A 22,404-nucleotide genomic window follows, 5' to 3' on the forward strand; every position below is an offset into this window, starting at 1 on the left:
GAGCTGATTAGGTTTAGATGAGGTCATGAGGGTGGGACTCTCATGATGGGATTGGTTCCCAACAACAAGAGGAAGAGACACTAGAGCTTCCTTTCTCCACTGTGTGTGAGGATACAGCAAGAAAGCAGCTGTGTCCAAGCCAAAGAGAACTGTTACCAAGAACCAAATCTGCTGACACCTTGACGTTAGACTTTTGGCCTCCAGAACTGTGAGAAATAAATGTCTGTTGTTTAAGCCACCCAGTCTGTGGTATTTTGTTATAGCAGCCCAAGCAAACTGAGACAATGTCTATCTCAATGCCAATGCCACACTCTCTTGACTACTGTAGCTTTGTAACACGTCTTGAAATCAGGTAATGTGAGTTCTCCAATGCTGTTCTTTATTTTCAAAATTGTTTTGTCTTTTCAAAGTTTGTCACATTTCACATGAGTTTTAGAATACCTTGCCAATTTCTACGGGGGGAAAAAGGCTACTGGGGTTTTGATTGGATTGCATTGAATCTATAAACCATTTGAGGGAGGATTGATATCTTTAACAATATTAAGCCTTTCAATCTATGAACATGATGTATCTCTCCATGTTGGGAGCCTTCTTTAATTTCTCTCAACAATGGGTTGTAGTTTCAATGTTTAGACCTTGGATATGGGTTGCTAGAGAACCTACTAGAGTGGATTAAATAATTAGTAGATCCCTACATATGGTTATTGAGTTTACGGTATTGTTTCAACCATTCCTAGTAACCCTGCATTCTCATTTAGTCCTTCATTTATCTAACAGATATAGACTGAACATTTAACTGTGTGCTGCGATATGAGGATGAGTATGACAGAATTAGGTGTTTTTTTTGTTCCTATGATGTTTTTGTTAAGCCCAGCCCATATTTGACAGCAGCCTTGACCATAATATAAGACAGAGCTATTTTTTGTTTCTTTGTCCGTTTGTTTGTTTCTTTGTGTGTTTGTTTGTTTTGGAAACAGAGTCTCGCTCTATCCCTCAGGCTGGAGTGCAGTGGTGCGATCTTGGCTCACTGCAACCTCCACCTCCTGGGTTCAAGCGATTCTCATGCCTCAGCCTCCTGAGTAGCTGGGATTACAGGTGCCTGCCACCACATCCAGCTAATTTTTGTATTTTTAGTAGAGACAGTGTTTTGCCATGTTGGCCAGGCTGGTCTCAAACTCCTGGCCTCAGGTGATCTGCCCACCTTAGCTTCCCAGAGTGCTGGGATTAAAGAAGTGAGCCACCACGCCTGGCCAGAGGTTTTTTTGTTTGTTTGTTTGTCTTGTTTTGTTTTGTTTTTCTTTTTGACAGAGTCTAGCTTTGTCACCAGGCTGGAGTACAGTGGTGCAATCTCGGCTCACTGTAACCTCCACCTCCCAGGTTCAAGCAATTCTCCTGCCTCAGCCTCCCGAGTAGCTGGGATTACAGGCACGCACTGCCATGTCCAGCTAATTTTTGTATTTTTTTTTTTTTTTTTAAGTAGAGATGGGGTTTCACCATGTTAGCCAGGTTGGTCTCGATCTCCTGACCTTGTGACCTGCCCACCTCAGCCTCCCAAAGTGCTGGGATTACAGGTGTGAGCCACCGTGCCCAACCCAGAGTTGTGTTTTATATTATGTGTGTCCGTGTGTCCAAGATTTTTTAGCTGTGTCCAATTTTTTTTTTTTTTTTTGAGATAGAGTCTTGCTCTGTTGCCTAGACTGGAGTGCAGTGGTTTAGTCATGGCTCACTGCAATCTTGCCCTCCTGGACTCAAGCGATCCTCCTGCCTCCACCTTCACCTCTTAAGTAGCTGGGACTACAGGCATGTGCCACCACATCTGGCTAATTTTTTTTTTTTTTTTAGATGAGTCTCGCTCTGTCACCCAGGCTGGAGTGCAGTGGCGCGATCTTGGCTCATTGCAACCTCCACCTCTTGGGTTCAAGCAATTCTCCTGCCTCAGCCTCCCGTGTAGCTGGGACTACAGGTGCCTGCCACCACACCCGGCTAATTTTGTATTTTTAGTAGAGACGGGATTTCACCATATTGCTCAGGCTGGTCTCAAACTCCCGACCTGATGTGATCCACCTGCCTCAGCCTCCCAAAGTTCTGGGATTACAGGCGTGAGCCACCTTGCCCGGCCACCTGGCTAATTTTTAAATTTTTTTTTATAGAGATGAGGTCTCATTATGTTGCCCAGGCTCCAGGATTTTTTAAGTACCATTTTCTGGAAAGGGCTTCTGACAGAACCTCACCAAGAACCAGATCTGCTGGCACCCTGACGTTAGACTTTTAGCCTCCAGAACTGTGAGAGCTCAAATCAAATCAAAATAAGAAAGTAAGAATTAAATTTTTTTCATTTTTTTCAATGAAAATATTCCTCACATACTATATAATGTATTCTAGCTGGTTACATGAGAACAAGGTGAGAGGAGGTAGAGAAGGACAAAGGAGGAAAGAGGAAAGCACAGGTGAGAAGGAGAGCAGCTTGACTGCAGTGACTGAACACTCAGATCACAGGGTCTCCTCCGGTTATGGGAATGGGATGCAGGAAGAAACACAGTATATCAGTGAGGAAAGTGGCCACAAGTAGTAGAAAACCTGACTATGGTGGATTAAAGAATTAGACGCTTTGTTTTCTCACCTAAGGACTCTGGGGTAGCTTTCTGGCATCGGTTCAGCAGCAGAGATTTTGGCAGTACCCAGCATCTTTCTGATTTGCTTGGCGTTGCTGCATAATCACAAAATGGCTGCTGAAGCTCCAGCCATCACACATGCATTAGACAGAAGGAGGAGGGGGCAGAGACAGACACTCTGTCCTCTTTTATCAAGGAAGCAACAGTTTTCCTAGAAACTTGCCTGGCAGACTTCCACTTAGATCTCAGGAGCCAGAACTGGATCATGTGGCCACCCTTAACCTCAAGAGAGGCTGAGAAAGTTGGGAATGGGATGGATTTTCATGACCTATCACCTGGGGCTGAGCCCACTGATGCCTTGAACAAAGTTGGGGTCTTATTCCCAGAGAAAAAGGTTAGGATGCAGATTGGGTGGTGTTATGAGTCAAATTGTATCCCCCAAAAAGGTAGGTTGAAGTCCTAACCCCCAGTACCTCAGAATGTGATCATATTTGGAAGTAGGGTCATTGTCGATGTAAATATTTAAAATAAGGTCACACAGGAGTAGGGCGCACCCTTAATCCAATATGGCTGCTGTCCTTACAAAGAGAGGAGAATGCCATGCAAAGGACATTAATCTATTAATAATTAAAGACACACAGGGAGAAGGCCATGTGAAGACAGAGAAAGGGATAGAAGTGATGAGGCCACGAGCCAAGGAACACCTGGGGCCATCAGAAGCTGCAAGAGGCAGAAGGACCCTTCCCTAGAGCCTCTGGAGGGAGCGCAGCCCTGCCCACACCTAGATATCAACCCGAGGGCCCTCAGCTCTTTATGCCTGAACCCTGGGAGGCTGGGGGTGAGGGAGAGGAGGCCAGCCTTGCTCAAGCCCCTCCCACTGGCCAGCAGCCTGACTACCATTTACAGATGTGAAAACTGACGCTTAGAGATGGGAAGGAATTGTCTGGAGACTCAACACTAGGAAGCAGCGACAGATTCGTGCCCAAGTTCCGGGACTCCAGCATTGCTGCTCACTCCAGCCAACCAGGGAGAGCAGCTGTGTGAAGTCTGCCCCCAAACTAGAGGGAATCCGGTCGCCTTTACCATTTTCCTGACTTTGCCCATTTGGGGGGATGATTCCATAAGTTGGCCATAACCAAACATAAAAATCATTTGATTTTCTGGAAAAGATTGTACAAAAGGAAAGAAGCCAAAGGTTAAATCCTGCCTTGGAATTGGGAAAGCATTTGGTCATCCCCCTCCCCGCCCCTGCACCATCTAGGTTCTCAGCTGGTGAGACTCTCAGGAGCGCTGGGGTTGTGGGCCTTGGAGCCCTGCCACCTGCACTTTCTTCCATCCCTTACCCACAATTGCTCACTCCGGATGCCATGCACCTTCGTTTCCTTTCTGTAAGACTGAGGGGGCCAGATGTGGTGGCTCACGTGTGTAATCCCAGCACTTTGGGAGGCTGAGGCATGTGAATTGCCTGAGGTCGGGAGTTCAAGACTAGCCTGCAACATGGTGAAACCCCGTTTCTACTAAAAATACAAAAATTAGCCGGGTGTGGTGGCGCATGCCTGTAGTCCCAGCTACTTGGGAAGTTGAGGCAGGAGAATCGCTTGAACCCAGGAGACGGAGGTTTCAGTGAGCCAAGATCATGCCACTGCACTCCAGCCTGGGAAACAGTGTGAGACTCCATCTCAAAAAAACAAACAAACAAACAAACAAAAAAAAAACAGATGGAGGGGACCCACAGCTCCCTGTTGTGACGAAGATGAAAAGAGCCTCCTTCCATCTTCTCATTCAGTGAATTCATGCTGGGGTACTGCTCCATGCCAGCCCCTGGGCTGGTGCTGGGGAGCAGTGAGCAAGACCAAGTCCTGCCCTCACAGAGCTGGCCTTTTTCCCAATGAAGGGACATACACCAAGAGGAAGGAGAGACAGTGTGAGTGGAGGGCCACCTGCTGTGTGGGTAGAAGCGAGGCAGTGGTCAGACAGGGTCTCTCTTGGGGAAGGGGACACTAGAGCAGAGACCCAGCTGAGGTGGATGTCAGAAGCAATGTAGTCCGGGTGGAGACACAGCCAGTGCAATGGCCCTGAGGCAGTGGGTTCGTTTCCTGTGTTGGTTTCCTGCCGTAACAAAGTGCCACAAACTGGGCCGGATGGGGTGACTCACGCCTGTAATCCCAGAACTTTGGGAGGCCAAGGCCAGAGAATCACTTTAGGTCAGGAGTTTGAGACCAGCCTAGGCAACATGGCAAAAACCCCTCTCTACTAAAAATGCAAAAATTAGCCGGGTGTGGTGGTGCATGCCTGTAAGTCCCAGCTACTCAGGAGGCTGAGGCAGAAGAATCCCTTGAACCCGGGAGGCAGAGGTTGCAGTGAGCTGAGATCGCGCCATTGCATTCCAGCCTGGGCGACAGAGCAAGACTCCGTCAAAAAAAAAGAAAAAAGAAAGAAAAAAAGAAAGGAGAGAGGGAGAGAAAAAGAGAGGAAGGAAGGGAGAGAGGGAGGGAGGGAAGGAGGGAGGGAGGGAAGGAAGAAAGGAGGGAAGGAAGGAAGGGAGGGAGGGAGGGAGGGAGGGAGGGAAAGGCACCACAAACCAGGTGGCTTAAAACACCAGAAATTTACTTTCTTACTGTTGAAGAGCCAGAAGACCCCTCCCTCGCCTTTTCCAGCCACTGGTGGCCCCGGACTTCCCTGGGTTGTGGCTGCATCGCTGCAATCCCGGCCTCAGTCTTCAAGTGGCCTCGTCCTGCCACTGTGTGCCTCCACTCTGCGTCTCTCCTAAGGACACTTGTCAATGGATTTAGGGCACACCGCGGTAATCCAGGATGATCCTGTCTCAAGATCTTTAATGTAATTACATCTTCAAAGACCCTTTCTCCAAATAAGGTCACACTAAAGGGGGCAGAGATTAGGACATGAACACATCTTTTGGGGGCTGCCTTCAACCCAGCACAGGCAGGAACAGGCTTGGTGTGTTTGAGGCCTGTGTGGCTGGAGGCCAGTGGGCCTCCCAGGGGCAGTGGGGAGGGATGAGGGTGGCAGGGCCAGGGACAGCCATATAGGGCTCGGAGGGCATGACAAGAAGTGCAAGGGCTCAGACATAACAGGAGCTGTCACCGTAGCTGACATGCACTGCACATGTGCTATGTGCCGGGCCCCAGGCATGACCCACCCTCCCAAGATCACTGTATTGTTTCCATTTTACAGAGGAGGAAACTGAGGCCATGCTGTCAGGTCATTTCTGCCAGCCACAGGGTTGGGCAGTTGGGGGGTGAGGCCTAGCACCCAGGCTGTCACCACTAGCTGAGGCCCCCTCCCAACGGCTTGGGTCCCTTTCAGCCCTGGACCTCAAGGGAGGGAACCACAAATGCTGAGTCCTCCTCTCCGCCCCAGGGGACCTGGGAAAGGCCAAGGGTTCTTTTGCAGGGCTTCCGGGTTCCCTGGCAAGAGGGAGAATGCTGCACGTGCTGGATTTCCAGGTTGGAAGGAGACTTTGTAAACCTTTTCAATACAGCTCCTGCCAGGCTTAGGGCCCAGGGAGGTGTGTCTGCAGGGCCCGGACACATCTCTCTGAAATGCAAACATAAAGCTAGCGCCCCTAGCTCCCTGCCTCCCTGGGCACTTAGCCTAGGTCCTGGCTTCAAGCCCTAACCACCAAGAGAAAGCTTTTGTTTTCCTTTGGATACAGGCAACTCACTACCGCAGAATGGCCAGCTGCTGACCAGGTGCACTCACGATGGATGAGGACATGCAGCAGGGCATCTTGAGATGGCATCTGCTGACTAGATCAAAGGGTAGCTGACATGCACTGCGCAAAGGATGAGGTTTCCTTCTCGGCCTGTGATGCCCATTGCAGCTGAGCTCACCTTTGCCTTCTTTCCCGCATTGTGGAGAGGGCTCCCCGGGCTGGCAGGACCTCCAGTCTTCCCAGTACACTGCAGGGGTGGAGTGCCCAGGGTGGGGAGCAGGGTCCAGAGGTGGGAGGGGCTGAGTGGAGGCCATGGATCCGGGGCCCGGGGCGAGGATCGGCATCCACCTACCCGGAATGCTCTGGGCCCGTGGAGGTACCTGGGTGACTGACAACCCAGGAGGCTGGGGCTTCCGCTGGGACTGTGGCGACTATCACACCTCACGCCACTTAAGGGGTTGCCGCTGCTTCTATAAATCCAGCTAGAAACAAAAAGATGGAAATTGGGAGGATGCTGGCCAGCAGACAAGAAGTGAGGAGCAGGGGCAGAGGACAGACGGGTCAGCCCTTGACTGAAGAAGGCCTCCCAGAGGAGGCAAAGGCCCGTCTCCACCTCAGGAGGGCTAGCTGAGCTCCACTCCAAACCGGATTGTCATGGACCTGGGCTTTGCCTGACAAACATTCCCAAGCTCCCAAGACAGCAGGAGCATCTCAGAAGCTTCCAAACAGAAAGAACCAGCAATAGCAGAAACGGATCAGAGTGGGCCAGCTTCCCTGTGCGACTCTGGCAGCCCGTGGATCCTCATCCCAGCCAAGCACCACTCACCCAGCAGGGAAGGAAAGCAAGAATCCTTGTGACCAAGCAGGGTAGCTTCAAAATGCATTTTGATACTTGGGAGGCTGAGGCAGGAGAATGGCGTGAACCCGGGAGGCGGAGCTTGCAGTGAGCAGAAATCGCGCCACTGCACTCCAGCCTGGGAGACTGAGTGAGATTCCGTCTCAAAAAAAAAAAAAAAAAAAATGCATTTTGAAACTTCTTCTTTCCTTTTTTGCTTTCAGCCTTAATGTACTTTGAAACTCCTTGTTTCCCTCCCTTCCCTACCAGACACTCCCTTGCACTGCTCACTTACCTAATTTTGTGCTTACTTGGTAGTTCCAGGGGGCTAATCTTGAGACAAACCAAGCACGGAAATCCAGCTTTGAAATTCCAGGCGGTCAGTCTACAACCCGGCCATTGTAGAGAGAATGCCAGCCCGTGCTCCCGGTGGACCATGACTCAAGATAGCCAAGGAAACAAGGCACACAGACCTTGTGCCCAGTGCCCTGCCTGCATGTCTCCCATTCCAAGCTCCCTTTTACCCCTCTCGCCCACATAAAGCTTGAGATGGTTCCTCTGAGGCTTGAGCCTGGCCAGCCTGGCCATTCTCCCAGCTGCTAGCACTCGAGTAAAAGCTGCTTTCGGCCAGGAGTGGTGGCTCACGCCTGTAATCGCAGCACCTTGGGAGGCCAAGTTGGGTGGATCATTTGAGGTCAGGAGTTTGAGGCCAGCCTATTCAACATGGCGAAACCCTGTCTCTACAAAAAATACAAAAATTAGCCAGGCATGGTAGTGCGAGCCTGTAATCCCAGCTCCTCAGGAGGCTGAGGAAGGAGAATCACCTGAACCCAGGAGGCAGAGGTTGCAGTGAGCCGAGATTGTGCTACTGCACTCCAGCCTGGGTGACAGAACAAGATTCTGCCAAAAAAGCAAAAAAAAACAAAAACTGCTTTCCTTTCACCACACCTTGCTTCTTGTATTCTGGCCTCCAAACAGCAAGCGGCCAGACTTGAGTCGGTTACATTCTGCAAACATCTGCTCACTGCAAAGCTGCAAGACCAAACAACCCCTGCAACAGAACAGAGGCCTCAGAGAGGAAGGGGTGGTGGGCAGCCACCTCTCAAAGTGTGCGCTCAATTGAAATAAGTGACGACAGAGGGGCTGGCTGGGCTGGCTGTAAGGATCAAGTACAGATTCGTGGGTGTTACACAGGAAGAAAATTCCAGAGAACAAAGACCAGACTGTGCTATAGTGACTGGGAAGGTAAAGTTTATGCATCAACCTGGCCAGTCTACAGTACCCAGTTTTGGTCAAACACCAGTCTAGATGTGGCTGTGAGGGTGTTTTTAAATAAAATTAGTATTTAAATGAGAAGAGTGAGTACAGCAGATTGTCCTCCATGCTGTGGGCGGGCCTCATCCCATCAGTTGAAGGGCTTAAGAGAAAATGACTGACATTACCCAAAGAGGAAGGGATTCTGCCTCCAACTCGAGCCTTTGGACTCAAACTAAACTCTTCCCTGAGTCTCCAGTGACTTGCCAACCTGCATGTCACGTGAGCTGATTCCTTAAAATCTCCCTCTCTCTCTACGTGCACACACACACACACACACACACACACACACACACACACGATATGATATATATCATATACATGGTGTGGATATAATGTGTATTTTTGGTGTGGTTTTTTGGGATTTTTTTTTCTTTTTTGAGACTGAGTCTTGCTCTGTTGCCCAGGCTCACCACCACACCCGGCTAATTTTTGTTACATTTAGTAGAGACAGGGTTTCACCATGTTGACCAGGCTGGTCTCGAACTCTTAGCCTCAAGTGTTCTGCCTGCCTCAGCCTCCCAAAGTGCTGGGATTACAGGCATGAGCCACAGTGCCTGGCTATAATATGTATCAAGTATTTGTCAGTATATATGTGTCATGAGTATATGTGTGTTAGAGCTCTAATACAGTCATAATGCAGTAAGCACAAACACAAAGTAACTAAATGCATAAAGAAAAATGACTAGACATGAAGGAAGACTTCAAGAAAATGCAATTACAGTGGAATGTTCTAATATATTGTCATTAAATCAGACAGATATAGTCAACAAAAAAACAAGTAAAAATGTAAAGAAAATTGAATAGTACAGTTGTCAACTAGATTTTAGAGATATATAGAAAAGCCTGCATCTCTGAAGGAGATGCATTTTTCAGAGTCTATAACATTTTTTACAGTTATTTATGTATTCGGCCTCTGTTATCCATTGAATTGTGTCTGCCTCCCTCCTCCCCCTAAAAAAAAGATATATTACAGCCCAAACCCCCAGTACCTCAGAATGGAGCCTTATTTGGGGATCTTCACAGAGGTAATCAAGTTAAAATGAGGTCATTAGGGTGGGCTGTAATCCAATATGACTGTGTCATTATAAAAAGAAGAAATGTGGACACAGCGCCTTGTATGCAGGGAGAAAGAGAGCTGTGTGAAGATGAAGGCAGAGATTGGGGAGAGGCTGCCACAAATCAAGGAACACCAAAGATGGCCAGCAAAGTCCCGGAAGCTGGGGGAGGGCCTGGAATAGATTCTCCCTCAGGGCCCCCAGGAAGAACCTTGCCCTGCCAACACCTTGATCTCTGACTTCTGGCCTCCAGAACCGAGAAACAGTCCATTTCTGCTGTTGAAGCCCCTTAGCTTATGGAACTTTGTTATGGCATCCCTAGAGAACTCAAGCAGCCCCCAAACTACCTTAATTTGAAAAGGTGATATTTTAAGCAACATATCCTCAGATTATTATCCAATACAACTAAAATACACAACAAAACAGGATTGGCTGGGTGTGGTAGCTCATGCCTATAATCCCAGCCCTTTGGGAGGCCGAGGAGGGTTGATCACTTGAGCTCAGGAGTTCGAGACCAGAGGGCAACATGGCAAAACCCCATCTCTACAATAAATACAAAAATTGGCAGGCTGTGGTGGCGCATGCCTGTAGTCCTAGCTATTTGGGAGAATGAGGTGGAAAGATCCTTTGAGCCCGGGAGGCGGAAGTTGCAGTGAGCCAAGATCGCGACAGTGCATTCCAGCCTGGGTGACAATGAGACCCTGTCTCAAAAAAAAAAAAGATCATGAAATCATAATTACTCAGAAATTAAGATAAACTGCAGTATATAAGCATGAGATCAAGAAGGGAATGGAAAGCAAAATTACAAGCTATCCCTAAAGCAAAGCAAAGAAGAATGTTTAATAGCAAACCTATAGGACACAGTAAAATCTGCATTTAGTGATAATAAAGTGTCAAGCTTATTGATAGATACAATTTCAACACCAAATGCATCACTGGCCATAATGTTTAGGGTACGGATTGAATACACACTTTAATTTAAAATACCCGAATCACTCAAAAGATACTAATAAATCAAAGTTTTAAAAGATTCAGCTGGGCACAGTGGCTCACACCTGTAATCCCAGCATTTTGGGAGGTCAAAGCGGGCAGATCACCTGAGGTCAGGAGTTCGGGACCAGCCTGGCTAACATTTGGCAAAACCCTGTCTCTACTAAATATACAAAAATTAGCTGGGCATGGTGGCATGCGCCTGTAATCCCAGCTACTCGGGAGGCTGAGGCAGGAGAATCGCTTGAACCCAGGAGGCGGAGGTTGCAGTGAGCCAAGATCGTGCCATTGCATTCCACCCTGGGTGACCAGAGCGAAACTCCATCTCAAAAAAAAAAAAAAAAAAAAGATTGGACACTTCTCTTTAAACATATAAATAATTACCTTTAAAAACTATCTATCTGTAGCTTTGGAATATGAAAGTATGAAATTGTATTCACCCAGCCAATGCTATGCCCACATATACTGCTGCTCCCTATTGAAATAGGAATGTAGTCAGTGGGTGATATTTGTAATTTTAAAAGTTCTACACATGGAAAACAATTTGGCTCTTCTAATGGGCATAGAAAGCAGCTCTCTTCCTCACCACGCAGAGATCTACCAGGCTGATGTACAACTGGATACCCCCAGAGGATATATTTTGAATGACCTTATCCAGTGACCCATGGGTGTCATTTAACGCATGAGGCTCCCTGGAGCAGGAACTGACATGCCTGCTTCCAGAGCTTTTCAGCCCTGAACGTGCACTGCAAAAGCATAAAAGTGGCACTAGCACCATTGTAAGAGCTCCCTCAAGTGTCAGCCAATGCAAATTCAGACCACCAGTAGAACATCAGATCCTTTTAGAAAAACTATGGAGAAACTGCGTTTCTCTTACAAGTTAGTTCCCATATCAAAAAGAATGCCACAGGGTGTGTCTGTAAAGTAAAAAACCCACACTCACTGCCAGCTGCCGTCACCTCAGGTTCTTGTTCTTCCTCGGCATCTTCATCGTCTTCCTCTTCAGCCTCCAGATACCCCTCTTCCCAGCCTCCCTCAGTCTGGTCTTCCATTTCTGCCTCTTCAGTGATGGGCCAGGTAAATGAAGCTCCTGAGGATCAACATCTGTACACTCTTGACTTTCTGAAATCTTAAAGAAATTATCTGAAACTGTATTAAATTTATTTTTCAAAAGTTTTCAAAACTTCATAAAACCTTAACTTATCTATCATGGAAGATATTGCTGATATCAATAATAACACACCAATTTTACTCCAAAAACCCAAAAGATATACTGGATAAATTTTAAAGATTAGAAAAAAAATCCATGCACAAAATATATACACAGACACACATATGCTGTCTTCCTCAGTATTTTGATTGAAATGCCGTGCTGTAAATGGATTCATGTCTATGCTGCAACTTAAAATAATTTATGTTCAGCATGATACCAAGTATAAAAGGCAATTAAAGAACATGATTTTGATTCCAAAAAAATCTACATTTAGAGGGAAATTGCAGCCTTTGAGTGCCTTATGCCAAATCATAAGTGAGTGTGTGGGAGTGGCATGTGTGTGTCAGGGGAGTGTGTGTGGCACAAGTGTAAATGTGTGTGTGTGCATGTATAGGTTGTGGGTGTGCATGTATAGGTTGTGGGGGTGGGGGTATGTGATGTGTGAGTGGGGGGTGCATGTGTATGTGGTGGGGGGAGTGGGGACTTGCATGTGTACCCCCAAAATTCATGTTAAAACTGAATCACCAAGGTGACGGTAGTAGGAGATGGGGCATTTAGAAGGTGAGTAGGTCACGAGGGCTGCACCACCATGAATGAGATTAGTGCCCTTACAGGAGACCCTGTGAGCCAGCTAGTCCTTTCCACAATTTGAGGAACCAGCCCTCGCCAGACTCTGAACCTGCCGGTGCCTTGATCGTGGCCTTCCCGGACTCGAGAACTGTGAGCAATAACTGTTTGCTGTTTATAAGCCACCCAGTCTAAAGTATTTTTGTTATAGCAGCCCACAGGGACTAAGACAAAATGCAAGTAACACTCCCCAGGTTCTTGTCCTAGCTGAATCCCTTAGGAGAGGTTGATGCTCAAGAGACATTAAATGGCAAATACAAGTCTAGAATGGATTGACACAGTGTGTACAAGTGTGTGCGAGAGTGTCTGAGTGTATGTGCAAGTGTTTGTGCATGTGTGTGGTTGTGTGTGCAACTGTGTGCAGGTGTGTGAGTGTGCTAGTGTGTGCGAGTGTGTGTGGGTGTACTAATGTGTGCAAATATGTGTGCAGGTGTGTGCGTGCTTGAGTGTGGTTGTGTGTGAGTGTGTGTGTGGACAAGTGTGTGGGTGTGCAAGAGTGAGTGAGCATGTGTGTGGGTGTATGCAAGTGTGTGTGCAGGTGGGCACACATGTAATGTGTGTGCAAGTGTGCAGATGTGTACAAGAGTGTGTGTTCACGGGTGTGTGTGCAAGTGTGCATGTGAGTGTGTGCACACACGTGTGCACAAGTGTGTGCATGTACGTGAGTGTGTGTGTGCGTGCAAGTGTGTGTGCATGCAAGTGTGTGAGTGTACACATCTGTGAGTGGGAGGTGTGTGTTCACAAGCTGAGCTGCAGGAAAGCAGTGTCCCCACAATGCTGATACTCTTCCTGGAGGTCCCCTACATGAAACCTCCACAGCTGACACTCATCAATGCTGCTTGACTTCTTTGCAACAGGCAGGGGGCAGATATCATTTACAAGAAATGCAGACGTCCCGCTGTGGTCCCGTGGCACTCCCCAACCTTCTGCTGCGGCGTTCAGCGTGCTCCCCGCGTTGTCTTCTGCACAAAGACAAACTGGAAATGTTATGGCCTTTGATTTTAGTATTCATCCCTCTCCATAGTGAATTCCATTTTCAATAGGCTTATGTCACATGTCCCCCAGGTACACTCCTGTGATCACCGCTGTCTCCCCACTGGCAGACACCCCTGGTGGCCTGATGGGGCTCATCAGTCAGTGATGCAGCTTGATGAGGGGCAGGCAGCTGGCCAGGGGGGCGAGCTGGAGCAGTGGGGTCAGTTCGCTCTTGGCTCCGCAGCATCACCTTGAGTCCCATGCAAATGAGCTTGCACATTGGGAGCTCACTTCTTCCTGCTAAGTAGTATTCCGTGGTGTGGACGCACTGCGGCATGTCTAACCACTCACCTGATGATGAACATTTGGGCTGTTTCCTGTTTGGAGCTATTATGAAAAAGCTGCTGTGAACATTGGAGTATGAGTCTTTGTATGGTTACATCAATCCCTTTGTCTTGGGTAAATATCTAGGAGTGGAATTGTTGGCTGATGTGGTAGGTGCATGTTTAACATTTTCGGACACTGCCGAAGTGTTTTCCCAAGTGGCTGCCCCATTTTCCCTTCCCACCAGAAACGCACAGGCACCCCTGGTGCTCCACATCTCCTCCGTGTTAAACCAACACTTGGTGTGGTCAGTGGTTTTTGTTTTACCCATTCTAATAGATGTTAAACGCCCAGGAATTTTGAGAGCTAAACAAACGCTATCATTATTAAAAGTTAAATTATGTAAACTGACAAATTATATGAAAAATAAAGGAGATACTCAAAACTCACGTCTTCATTATTCGAGCATGCTTTACTGTTGCTGTGTGTTGACATCTGTCAGATGTGTGTGGTGGAAATCCTGGAATCTCTTCCCAAGGTCACCTTCAGTGACTTCATGTTGGTAGCTTAAGACTGGCCAAGTAGAAGTATTATACCGCAGAGTACAGCATGCCAGGGCTTGATGTATTACTGCTTTGTTGATTGCCTAGACTTTAGAAAGAGGTGAAGAAAATGCTAATATTGCAGATTAAACTGAAGAATGCTGGGTCTGTGGCCATTACATTATAAATAGCAAAAGTAAATAAATAAATAAACATTTTCGGTATTTGAAAACTATCATCCAATTAAGCAAAGAAGTTGCTCATCTTTGCTGCTTCATGTTTATCTTACTCATTAAAATAAATGAAAACATCAGCCAACATGTATGTGGGAACCACACCTGTCCATCCATTGCAATCAAGTACTGAGTACAGATAACAAGAACTCAGTAAAAGTCAATGAAGGTATTTTGTGAGTATTCATTGGCCATGTGGAATTTACAGTGAAGAGTATATTGTATATTTTGTTGCATATTTTATATATATTGTGGATTTTATTATTTGTAAATTGTGTGTTCATGTATATGTATGCATGTGCCTGTGTGTATATAGACAAAGAGGGGAGGAAGGGAGAGAGATCCATGCCTACATACATACGTGTACATTTCCTTTCCTGGAAAGCTGGTTGTTAACCATTTATAAGCACATTGCTGCTTTGAGGCAGCAGAGAGGCAAGTCACAGCCTGTCTGTGCAGCATGGTACACAAGACGCCTGGCCTGGCCAGTCTCAACATGGACTCGGGGAGGGCGCCTGAGGCCAGGCCACTGTGAGGCCAGGGGAGCCCAGAGTGATGAGAGGCACCTCAGCCCAAGACAGGTGAGAGGGCCCAAAACCAGAGACCCCTCCACAGAGGCGGCAGCAGCCAAAATCAGGCTGTCACCTGCTTGTCTGTCCCATCCTGGGGTTGAGACCCTTCTAGCATGCCCAATGAGAAGGGCCCCACTTGGTGTCACCTACCCAGCAGGTCAGTGGCAAGACCAGGGTTTTTTTCTTGTTTTTTGATTTGGAGCGGGGGTCTCACTGTCACCCAGGCTGGAGTGCAGTGGTGCCATCATGGCTCACTGCAGCCTCACTTTCCCAGGCTCAAGTGATCCTCTGGCCCTCGGCCTCCTGAGTAGCTGGGACTACAGATGTGTGTCTCCACTCCTAATTTTTCTTTTCAATTTTTGTAGAGATAGGATCTTGCTATGTTGCCCAGGTCAGTCTCAAAACTCCTGGGCTCAAGCAATCCGCCTGCCTTGGCCTCCCAAAGTGCTGAGATTATAGGCGTAAGCCACCGTGCCCAACCAAGGCCAGGGTTTTAAGGGTAACACCTGCTGGATTCAGCTGCCCAGCTGGAGTCTGGCCAGTAAGATAAACAGAAGCAGGCCCTGTCTTGGCACCAGGGGATCTGGGGGCTCAGTGTCTCCTACCCCAGCTTCTGTAGGGCCAGCCCAGGGCTTGTGACACTCTCCCAGGTGATGCTCTCCTCGGGAAGCTTGGCTGTGACAAGATCTTCTGGTTACTAACCACATTCCCAAACTAGGTCCTGTGGGGCTTCCCCAGACCGTGCCCCCTCCCCTCCCCTCCCCCGCTACCACTGTCCTTGGCCAGGCCCATGGCTCTCCCTCCCTCCACCAAAGCCCTCCATGCTCTGCTTCTGCCCGCCTTGCCGTCGCTGTCCTCTCCAGCCCATTCTCCATGCAGCAGCCTGATGTGGTTTGGACGTTCGTCCCCTCCAAATCTCAGTTTGAAATGTAACCCCCAATGTTGGAGGTGGGGCCTTGCTGGGAGGCGTTTGGGTCATGGGGTTGGATCCCTCATGAATGGCTTGGTGCCGTCCTCACCTCCGCCAAGGAGTTGAATTCTCGCTATGAGTTCACCTCCCCGCCTCTCTCTTGCTCCCCCTTTGCCTTCTGCCATAAGTGGAAGCTTCCTGAGGCCCCACCAGTAACAGATGCCAGTGCTGCTGAGCCAAAATAAACCCGCTGTCTTTGTAAATGACCCAACCTCAAGTATTTCTTCCCAGCAACTCGAGAACAGCTCGGCACGCAGCCCAAGCAGCATGTGGCAGAAGCCTACACCAGAATTTTCCCCTCTCCTGCTCACGACCCTCCACGGCTCCCCACTGCCCTCAGGGTCAGGCCTGGCCCAGGCCACAAGGAAGGTTATGAGGTGGTCACTGCTTGTGCTCTGGCCTCACCGTCCTACCATGCTGCAAAGGCTCCAGTCATTGTGACCTACTTAGGGCTTCCCAGATTGTCCAGCTCACTGGAGGCTCAGGCTTTGCTCGTGTGAGTCACTCTTAGGCGCGGCCACCCCATCCCTTCTTACCTGACCCAGCGTTGGTGACAGGTCTCTCCCCACCCATGAGGCCTCCCCACAAGACTGGGAGTGCCTCAGGGTGGGGCCCCTGAGGCAGGTTAGCAGGGAACCCGAAGCACGGTGCAGTGGCCAGAAGCTGCCCTCCCACCGAGCAGCCTCCTGGCCCTACAGGGACACAGGGTGCAGGATAGGCTCCCTTCCAGTGTCACCCTCACAGCGCCAGCCACCCCACCTCTGCTCCGTGCACCGTCAGGGCCCTTAGCATGTACATGTACACGTGCATGACCGCATGTGGGGGCGCCTCCCTTTGCCCCAGCACCCCGTTTCTTAACATTTCACCCTATTACCACTTCACAGAGCAGGGCCAGAGACTCCAGATTCCACGGCGGGCGAGCGCTGCAGCTGAGCTTTGTGCCCAGGCAGGCGGCCGGCTCTGTGGGCTTAAGGCCCACTCATGTCTTCTTTGGGCCTCTGGGGTGACAATGCGGATGGGCGGCACTCAGCCCACGGCCACAACCCATCAGCCCTTAGACCAACCCAAGAGTTTGATGTCTCCGTACCCAGCCGCCCATGGTCCTCACCGCGGGGAGAGGCCATGGGGGGCGGCCCTGGAGGTCTTGTGCTGGACCCTGGCATGGCTCACCGCCTGGCCCTGCTCAGCAGGGGGTCGAGGAAGTCCAGCCCCTAGTATCTGGCCAGAGAGTCAGAGGGTGAGTAGTTGGCCATGTTTATTGGGAAACAGCAAACTCTGCTGGGCACGCAGGCTGGCCGGGAGAGCACGGCCCTGGAAGCGGGACCTGGAGGGGAATCCAGGGCTATATGGCTGGTCAGGCAGCCAGGAAAGGCCTCGCAGGTGTACGGACCTGAGGCTGCCCAGATAGGAGGAGCCGGGGGTGGTAGAGGCCAGCTGAACGGTGGAGGCTGGCACTGTCCGTGGCACAGGAGGTGGCCCTGGTGCTCAGGCCTCCAGGCTGGGGTCATCAGGCGGCAAGTACATGGGCTCGATGTGGGCCCACCCGCAGGCCTGCTCATCTGCCCAGGCGAGCAGCTCTGCGGCACGGTGCAGGAAGATCAGGAGCAGGGTGTGCACGTCGCCCTCGGCTGAGTGGGCCGCGCTTGGCTCTGCCCGGAAGTAGCGGTGGAAGAGGCTGCCGAGGCTGTAACCCTGGCGGCCCCGGGCCCGGGTGCCGTGGCTGTGGGCGCGGTCCAGGCCCCGCAGGGCCGGCAGCGTGTCCAGGCAGACAGTGTCCCGGGGCAGGCGGGCACCCAGGCGCCGCAGCTCGGCACACAGCAGGGGGAAATCATAATCAAAGCCATTGTGGGCCACAAGGCAGATGGGCCCTGCCTGGCGGCTCAGGAAGGCCTGCAGCGTCCGCACCACGGCGCCATCAAAGCCAGACTTCCGGCATCGCGCCAGGCCCTCGCTGCTCAGGCCGGTGATCTCGCTGGCCTTGGCGGTGAAGGGGCGCTCTGGGCACATGCACAGCGTGAGCTTGTCCAGGACCCGGGGCAGTACTAGGGCACCAGACTCGTCGCGCTCCGGGTTCTCCAGGGAGGAGCGGTGGACAGCAAAGAGGGACAGCTCAGCAATCTCGGGCTCCACGCTGGGGAGCCCAGTGGCTTCCAGGTCCAGGAAGACAAAGGTCTCGGCCCGGGGTGGCTCGGACATGGTGATGTTCCCACGGGGATAGCAAGTCCTCAGACTGCCAGAGCGAGAGGCGCAAACCCTGAGGTCTGGAGAGAGGGGTTCGCCCGGGCCCTGCTGTGTACCACCCTCCCCCTAGCCAAAGCTCTGACCCTTCTGGGGCTCACTTCCTGCCACCCCCGACCACAGCACCTGTGACCTTTGGCTCTGGAAGCATCAGCCCCACTTCTGTCACCTACTGAACAGAAAAGGCAGGCCTTAGAGCGCTCTACTGCCTGCCTCCAGCCACAGTCCCCAGCAGGGATTGGGAGAGGCAGAGGCAGCTCAGGGACCGCACCTCGGTGGGGTCCAGCCCCTTCACCGGAATGCCTTGGCTGGGAACCTGAGGCATAGCCCTGGAACCAGCTGCCGGGAAGCAGGCAAGCAGCCACCCCAAAGAGCTCATGCAGTGCGCCCAGCTCCCCCTGGGCTCGACCTCCCCAGCCTTGTCCCTGGCACACAGGTGCTGGCCCCAAGCTGGCCCCGAGCTGGCCTCTGCCTGCTTGCCCCCAGGCTCCCGGGGAGACTGTCCTTGCCAACCCCACCGCACCAGCTTACCTGGGGCGGGCACTGACCGGCTTCCTGGGCTTCTGGGCACCTGTTGCCGCACAGGCTGCTCCAGGCGGCCTTTAATCAGCGGCCACAGCCCGCCCCCAGCTGCCTGTTGGCCAACAGTGAGGCCTGGGGCCTCAGGACCTGTGCAGCCGGCTCGCTCGCCGCCCCCTCGCTAGCTCACAGCCACTGAGACGCACGCCCCATGTTTACAGACTAGGAAGCAGGCCCCGAGCTCTTCGCAGGCACAGGGAGGAAGCCAGAGCGGTGTGGAAGGCAGTAACCTCCGCCCAGCCAGGCTGTGGCTGCCAGGCCTGGCAGGCCTGGGGTCAATGCCTCCCCCACGCTGGGACCAGTTACACAAAGGCAACAGGTCCTCTTTGCCAGGCCTCAGTCTCCCCTGTCACTGGAGATCAGGTGCCACTCGTGGGGATGAAGCGAGCTCTGGAGTGTGACCAAGGTGCCCACACATGCCGTGCTCAGCCTCCAAAGGGGAAGGGGTGCTCCCCCAAAACCTAGGGATGGGGCAGCCCACGCGCTGCCCACCCCAGCTCACACTGCTTGCGGGCTCATTTCCCACTGCGAAGGGGAGATGCTATCTGCTTTAAGGACGTCGCTTCATCAGGTCTACCGTGCACCTAACAGCGGCTGCTGGGGAAGGAAGGGAGGTGGGCCTGGCCCGGGAGCTGTGCGGGCTGCAGCTGAGCTAATGCTTCCTCCACCACAGACAAGCAACGTTAGGGGGTGGGCCAGGAGCGCCGGGACTACAGGAGGAGTGAAGCCCAGCCCCTCGGACCCCAGGCTCAGGGACCTGCCCTGCCCATCCCGCTCCAGGCAAAGAGCGCCAGGTCCTTCCCGGTCCTGCGAGCAGTGGCGCCCTGAAGACCTCAAAAGACACCAGCCCTTGATGGTGGGTGCACTGCAGGGCCAGCCCCATGCTGGAGGCACAGAGAGGTGACCAAGAGGAGTCCCTTGGCCTGCAAATCAGGTGGTGCACCTGTACCATGGTGACCACAGGCCTGCCTGGCCTCCCACCTCTCAGTGGTGACTGGGGGATGCCTCAGGCGACTGGGATGGAGGGGTTCTGGCACCCAGCTCCTCCTGGCCTCCTTGCCTTGTGTGCCCACAGGGACCTTGGGGAAGCAAAGGAGATGGTGCCGGGAGGGAGCAGGGTGGGGTGGGCAGCAGCAGGTACAACAATGGCCCCAAGGAGGCAGAGGCCCCACCAGTCACGCCTGTTCTGGTACTCGCAGGGAGGGAGGCAGCTGTGACAGGCACACTGCTCAGGGAGATACTGGGTCACCCTGGGAAGCCCAGACAGCATCTTCCTGGACAACCAGTCAGGCTGAATTCCCCAGCCCAGAGCTGAGCGCCCAGCCAGGGAGGAGCAGGAAACTGGTACCCCGCGTGGGATCCAGGGGCACTCGAGGGCGGCTGAGGGGTGCGTCTCACACAGGACCCTGAGGCCAGCCGGGGGAGGCAGCAGTGGGGTCTCTGCTTGCAAGTGGCTGGCAGCAGCAGGGAGGACTGAAGCCACAGGAAGAGGACGCAGCCCAGGCCCGCCAAGATGACAGGAGGGCTGCCGCCAGCCTGCCCAGACCTGGGCCACCTGAGCAGCTCAGGACAAGGGGAAGGAGAGAGACGCAGAGCTGCAGAAGCAGAAAGCAGGCTGGAGGCAACTGCTTAGAAACCAAGGCTTTCTTTGTGTCCAAGTCAAACCGCCCGTCTGTCTCTCCCTCCCCAAAGGGGCCAAAGGTCCCTGCCTAGAGCACAATGTGGGGCTGCAACGGCTTCTGCTGCCACAATCATCCGTCCTCGGCCAACTCGATCTTGGGAGAGGGCTTCCTGCCCCCCCACTATCCTGTGCTTTCGCGTAGGCCATCACTGAAGACTTTATGTTTCTCCATTAGTTCATTCATCTTGGTAGCTGCAGAGGAAAGAAAAGAAACCAAAAGGATGGTGGGAGTGTAAACTAGTTCAACCATTGTGGAAGACAGTGTGGCGATTCCTCAGGGATCTAGAACTAGAAATACCATTTGACCCAGCCATCCCATTACTGGGTATATACCCAAAGGAATATAAATCATGCTGCTATAAAGACACATGCACACGTATGTTTATTGCAGCACTATTCACAATAGCAAAGACTTGGAACCAACCCAAATGTCCAACAATGATAGACTGGATTAAGAAAATGTGGCACATATACACCATGGAATACTATGCAGCCATAAAAAATGATGAGTTCATGTCCTTTGCAGGGAAATGGATGAAGCTGGAAATCATCATTCTCAGCAAACTATCGCAAGAACAAAAAACCAAACACCGCATGTTCTCACTCATAGGTGGGAATTGAACAATGAGAACACTTGGACACAGGAAGGGGAACATCACACTTCGGGGACTGTTGTGGGGTGGGGTGAGGGGGGAGGGATGGCATTAGGAGAAATACCTAATGTAAATGATGAGTTAATGGGTGCAGCACGCCAACATGGCACATGTATACATATGTAACTTACCTGCACATTGTGCACATGTACCCTAGAACTTAAAGTATAATAAAAATATATATATAAAAAATCAATCAATCAATCAATAAAATAAAATAAACAAATAAATAAATAGAAAAAAAAACAACAGGAAAGCGAGCCTGGCGCAAGAGGCGAGGTGCCTCCTGCCCGCCACCCAAGGCACATGTCCTCAGCTGATCCTCCTTGAGCCCCAGGCACCACCACAACGGCTGCGAAGGGACAGGCACTGCCGAGCTGGGAGCTGTTCAGGCTCTGTGGGGACCAGGCCAGCAGCTTGGAAGCCCTGGGCTGGGTCACACCGACTGCAGCACAGTTTCGAGACCCAGGCCAGGGTCTGGTGACCCGGCTGTGCCCCCGCCCACCTGCCCCCTGCCCCCTGCCCCCCGAGCCCCAGGGGCAGCACATGGCACACAGTGAGGAGGCAGGGGCTGTCCTGACATCAGTGGCACGTTCAGTATTAACCAGATGGATAACACTGCACACACAACAAACCCAATCACACAGACAGCCCTAAGGCCTTGGCTGCCCAGCCCAGTGGTGGCCGTGGTGGCTGCGCTGCACCTTATCTGCCATAACCACATCTGCCTCTCAGTTGCCAACCCTAGACCATGGCCATCACCCCCCTCCCCCAGCAGACAGAGGAGGACACAGCCCCTCACCTGCCCTGCCTGTCCGCTCCCCATCCATGGCCCCACTGTCAGCTACACTTTGCCTTTTACATGTTGAAGTCATTAGCATTGATATTAAGTGCTGTGAACCCTGAATTTGTCATCCTCTGCCCATCCCAAGGGTGACTCTGAAGCTCAGGAATCACGGGGTATGCCTCGGGGTGACACCGAGCTGGGGAATGTGCTCAGCCCGCCTGGAATTGCGCCCCAGGACCCTCTCCGCTCACCATCAGCTTCCAGTGGCATCCCAGCAGAGGGGCTTCCTGCCGCAATGCGCACTGCTCTAGACTGTTTTCCTAGGCTCTGGACTGTGTCCCTCGTGTGGCATCTGCCCTTATCAAATCATCTAGACCTCCATCCCGGCCTTCCTGCTCTGCCCTCACTCTTGGTGCAGGGCTTGGCAGGGTCCAGAGCCCAAGGCCGGGTGTGCAGGGCCCTCAGTGCTTGTAAGGCATCCTGGCTGTTCCTCTGAGGCCACAGGCTGTCTCTCTCGTAGCTTTG

At 51.6% G+C, this 22,404-nt stretch overlaps 2 protein-coding genes across 3 annotated transcripts in view; both read right to left on the minus strand.

Annotated features, from left to right (window-relative positions):
• Positions 1-17,179: 17,179 nt before the first annotated feature.
• On the minus strand, positions 17,180-18,137 carry TREX2 (three prime repair exonuclease 2). The gene has a single exon (XM_054545233.2). The coding sequence runs from the start codon at positions 18,135-18,137 to the stop codon at positions 17,427-17,429; it is 711 nt and encodes a 236-aa protein (XP_054401208.1). The 3' UTR covers positions 17,180-17,426.
• HAUS7 (HAUS augmin like complex subunit 7) overlaps positions 17,180-22,404 on the minus strand; it is a 50,910-nt gene continuing 45,685 nt past the window's right edge. For both annotated transcript variants that reach the window (XM_024240594.3, XM_024240593.3), the window contains exon 10: positions 17,180-20,631. In XM_024240594.3, coding sequence (XP_024096362.1) covers positions 20,561-20,631 — 71 coding nt within the window. In that variant the 3' untranslated portion in view covers positions 17,180-20,560. The remainder of the gene's footprint in view (positions 20,632-22,404) is intronic.

Source organism: Pongo abelii, chromosome X (assembly GCF_028885655.2).
Source record: "Pongo abelii isolate AG06213 chromosome X, NHGRI_mPonAbe1-v2.0_pri, whole genome shotgun sequence".
Classification (NCBI taxonomy): Eukaryota; Metazoa; Chordata; class Mammalia; order Primates; family Hominidae; genus Pongo; species Pongo abelii.